At 40.1% G+C, this 4,733-nt stretch overlaps 1 protein-coding gene across 1 annotated transcript in view; it reads left to right on the top strand.

Moving 5' to 3' along the window:
• Positions 1-4,733, top strand: part of SPAG17 (sperm associated antigen 17) — a 162,099-nt gene that overhangs the window by 74,369 nt on the left and 82,997 nt on the right. Inside the window, exons 10-14 of the mRNA XM_011368749.1 lie at positions 1,359-1,496; positions 1,587-1,700; positions 2,295-2,445; positions 3,814-4,041; positions 4,138-4,353. Of these exons, the coding sequence (XP_011367051.1) occupies positions 1,359-1,496; positions 1,587-1,700; positions 2,295-2,445; positions 3,814-4,041; positions 4,138-4,353 (847 nt within the window). The remainder of the gene's footprint in view (positions 1-1,358; positions 1,497-1,586; positions 1,701-2,294; positions 2,446-3,813; positions 4,042-4,137; positions 4,354-4,733) is intronic.

Consider the following 4,733-nt stretch of genomic DNA (forward strand, 5'->3'; position numbering starts at 1 on the left):
TTAAAACATTTAATTTAAAGTTTTTTCAGACACTATCATGTCTGTTACCTCCAGTATATATTTTTATGTTTGTTGACTGCTTTAGTTTTCTAACCTATTAGGTAAGCACACTCATATTTACCTTTATTTACCCCATAAGATTTTTGCAAGACCAATGGTTTTATTATATCAATAAATTTGTAAAAGTTCAAAAGCCCTTAGAGCTTCCAGTATCATCATTTTCTTTATCTTAATCTTTCTTATTTTATTCAACTCAACTCAAAGCAACAAACACTTATTAACCATCTACTATATTCCAGGCACCAAAGGGGATAGTTGATAAGCTCAGTGCCTGACGCACAGAAGGCACCCAATCATAGGCTCATGCTGGCTAAATAAAGGTTCGAAAGTAAGGGGATGAAATATAAGAAGAATGGGATGGCAGTTTACAGAATGGGATGTTAGAGTTTATAATTTCAGAGAAGGAACAGTTCGAATGATCCTTTATGATTGGAACTGGTCGGAAGATCGAAAGTGGAGACATGAGTCACCCTTTTGAAAGTAAGGAGTTGACACAAGGTAAAGGATGAGGCTATTTTGTTTTCGGTCTATGACCATTGGTTCTCAAAAGGTGGTGATTTTGTAGTGTCCTCCCAGGGGACATTGGCAATAAATGGAGAAATTTTTGCTGGCATCAAATAGGTAGAGGCCAAGGATGCTGCTAAACACCCTACAGTGCTCGAAACGGGCTCCATGATAAATAGTTATCGAGTTCAAAATGTTTTAAGTTCCAAGGTTGAGAAACCCCGTAGAGGGGAGTGAAACCATAGAAGATGATCGCAGGATAAGCGAAGAGAGAAACTGTAGAGCAGGTGCCTGTCTTGACTATATTTCAACTTCTTTGTTCACCGGGTAAAATTGAGCAAGGCATTTAATTTTTCTAGACTTCACTTTCTTCACATAAAGGAGACTATTACCTTTTACTGATCTTACGGTGCTTGGCACGTGGTTGGCACTCCATAAACATTTATTGAATCCAGAGGTGTGCGAGCACACTTTTGAGTGCTTTAAAAGAAAAGGTAAATCATTAAGAAAAATTTACATCATTATTTTGATTCCTATCATAGTAAATTTTCCTGTTTACCATTTATATTTGGTGTTATCCTAACACATGTATTAAAATTATATCTACTTTAATGCATGGGTTGTAAACATTTTTCCTTTTATTTTGGAGTCACTGGTGATTACGCTGCCATTTGGTAGAATCACTGTGCTTTATTGGTGGAAACTGCCTTGTTTTAACTTAGACCAATGAAATACATGACTAGCGGTGAAGAGCTGACCTCTAAACCACTCCCTCCCAACTCTTATCGCACCAGGTCGTGGCAACCGAAGAAGACCTTGTCCCACCCAGCCTGGTGGAGCTGCTGCCCAGAGCCGATGGGCTGGACCACAGAATCGCAGCCCACATCGTGTCCATCCTGCCCTCCCTCTGTCTCACGGACAGGGAGAAAAAGGTCAGAAGGCGTGAGTCAGCCAGCGCGCTTATGTGCTTTGAAAAGAATTTGAATTTTCTCGTTAAATCGATGTTGTTTCAATTTGAATAGAATCTCCATGAACTATTTTTATCTGAAGAAGAAAAGGAGAGCAAAGCAATGCCCAAAGGCCCTCTGCTAGTGAACTATCATGATACACTCACCCACAGGAAGTACGCACTGAAGGTAATAACAATCAGGTTACTCTGAGGACAACTGAGGCAAGAAAGCCCAACTGTAATTATTCGGTTAAAGAAATCTTAATTTGACAGCTTTACCAACGCTAATTAAAGTAATATACAAAATGGATACCTGCTGACAAAGTGAGATCTCAGAAAATGGAAATGGATAAGGGAGAAATTATGTCAGCAAAGGAAACTTGTCTCATTATAGTGGTCCAATTAACCATTAAAGTGATTGTGCCTACACCAAATTTGCATCAAAACCTTATGGTTATTTGCTTTAAATATCTGCTAATATGTAGTGGAGGCCAGAAAAAAAAAATCTCAGAAGGGTTAGATGAATATATATGAGACTTTGGCAGTTCGTCACTACGAGTAAAGAATCTGTCATTTCTCTGCACCAGGAACCTCTGGCAAAGTGAGAACTAGCTTATTTGACCGTCAGTAAAATACCAATAGTTTGTCTTCCCCAATTAACAGTGATTTCCCCCGTTCCCGAATAATGAGAGTGAAGGGATCGTGTTCTCCCTTCTCCATATGCATGAGGTGCTTGACAGCATACTTTAATGTCTTCTGTCATGTTGCTGTTTTTCATCAGGACCAGAAGAATTTTGATCCAGTGCAAATCGAGCAGGAGATGCAGTCCAGGTTGCCACTGTGGGAACTCCTCGAATTCCCTCTGCCCCCACCGTGGAACCACACTAAGCGTCTAGCTACAATTCATGAGCTCATGCACTTTTGTACAAATGGTGAGTACATTGCTTTGTCTTACCTTAAAAATCACTCATGTATGGTCATCTGGGACTAGATTACATACCTGTTTACAAAAAGTACTTTGCCTGTTGAAAGACCTTTCGGAGGCTGAGGCGGGCATTTTGTTTGACTGTGGATGTTTACCTTGAAGAATGTCATCGGCAATACTATGACAGCTACAGTGGGAGACATCCCTCAGTGTGATGCACTGAGTTTTCTTTCCACTGTGTTTCCACCACAAAAACAATCTCTTATTTTCTCCTTTTCCCCGCCCCTCATCGACATCACTGTAGATGACAAGGCAACCCCGTCCTAGTTGAGAGACGTGGTACCGAGACTGTCGATTCACGTTAACCTCCTCTCATGGCAAGAGGGGCCATTTTATGCTCTCAGAAGACAGTGGGAAGTGGGCTCATTAGCTTCTCCCTGCAGACTCCCCCGGGAATTTATGGTATAGACACCTCTTTCCTAAAACAAACACTATTCCCATTCGAGGCAATATGCAGATACATTCCTACTTGTAAGGCAGAGAAAGAAATTACATAGACGTCTTTATTTGACAAGAAAACATTTGACCCAGAAAAAAGGATTCTTCCTTCTCTCTTCTTCTCTAACTCTAAGCAAATTACAAAATATTTTTACATCGACGTACATGGTTATTTGTTAATACCTACCTCCCAGCCCTCTACCTTAAACTTCTAAAGCTCAAGAACCAGATCCTTTTCTCTGAATCTCAGGCACCTATGACAAACCCTAAATGATACATAGAAAACAAAAATGAGTGAGCAATTGAGCAAGAGAATGAGTGAGTGAGCGGATAGATACACTGACGTGTAAAAGAGTAAATATGCAAATGAATAGAGCCAAGTGAAAGCTGTAACCTCTGAAGTGAAGTGCAATTATGGGAATTACCGCACCAGTTCACGTGGGTGGAGAGGCCTTTTCTGAGTCCCCATGAACATAACATCATATGTTAGGCGCAAGTGATCTTTCTGTTTTAAATTACAACAGCAGCAAAGTGCCTTTGCTTAAAAAAGATAAGTTTGAGCCATATTCAACCAATATGGTACGTTGGAAAGTACATGTGAATCAGTTTGGACACCTAATATTGATTAAGCTATGAAGCAATTGGGGAGCATTATCTTGATAAATTATATCTAGATTGTATAGCTTTCTTATTATTAGGTACCTTTGATTGATACTTGGTGCAGAATCGTGGAGGCCATGTTTAAAGTCGCTTCAACATTCATCATGGCGTGACTCCCCTGTCATTCTGGTGGACAGACCCCCTGGTGCCCCAGGGCAGTGCTGTAGCATGTGGTGATAAGAGCATTCCTAGCAGCACAGGTCGCTCTTTCTTACAGAAGCCTTGAGCTGGAATGAAGTAGAACGAGCCTTCAAAGTGTTTACTTTCGAGAGCCTAAAGCTCTCGGAGGTTGATGAAGAAGGGACCCTGAAGTCTTGTAAGATGATGTATGGGACAGATCCCGAGATGTTCAACATACCATGGGACAACCCTGCCAGATTCGCTAAACAGATCAGGCAGCAGTACATCACAAAAATGAACAACGAAAAGGCCAAGCACCAAACAGGTACACCGCATGGAGGGAACAAAAGGCATTCTTGGCGTTTTACGGTCGTCGATTTTTCTAGCATCGTAGCTCATAGATTCTCTTTACACCAATTAGATATTGAAACCAAAGTCAAAGTATTGTTGACGGATCAGAATTGGGCAACGTCTGTGCAAGGTGACGAGAACAATAAAGAACCTTCAGATCATAGTCAGCCTAATGCTGACAATATGGAGCATTTGAACCCGAATAATGAGAAACCCTTAGACCCCGATAATAGAGGGCTGTCCGAGGAGACCAGCCTGAAGACTCCGCTCCAGCCTGAGCCTTTGGGTAGGTAAATGTGAGTGTGAGTGCGCATACACACAGACACTACTGAGCCCGTATAAACCTTAAAAATGATTCAAGATGCATTATTTGATTTCCTCCCTGTTTCAGTTGAAAAACTGTTTAACATCTAAGTTGTTGGGTTAATTAAACTTTGTTACTGAGTGTTGTTATTCGGTTAAGTCCTCATTATTTCAACCCTTGTTTTTCAAAATATCCTAAACCTCTTAGTCCACTCTTACGTTAATAAATATAGTGCATTTTTTAATTGGTTAAAATGTAATTATTAACTATGCAGTTAAAACTTAAACATAGTTAAAACTTTTATCATTAATATATCACAGGGTTATTGTGATTATATGAAAAAAAATATTTAAAAAATTGCC

Source organism: Pteropus vampyrus, unplaced genomic scaffold, assembly GCF_000151845.1.
Source record: "Pteropus vampyrus isolate Shadow unplaced genomic scaffold, Pvam_2.0 Scaffold6, whole genome shotgun sequence".
Classification (NCBI taxonomy): Eukaryota; Metazoa; Chordata; class Mammalia; order Chiroptera; family Pteropodidae; genus Pteropus; species Pteropus vampyrus.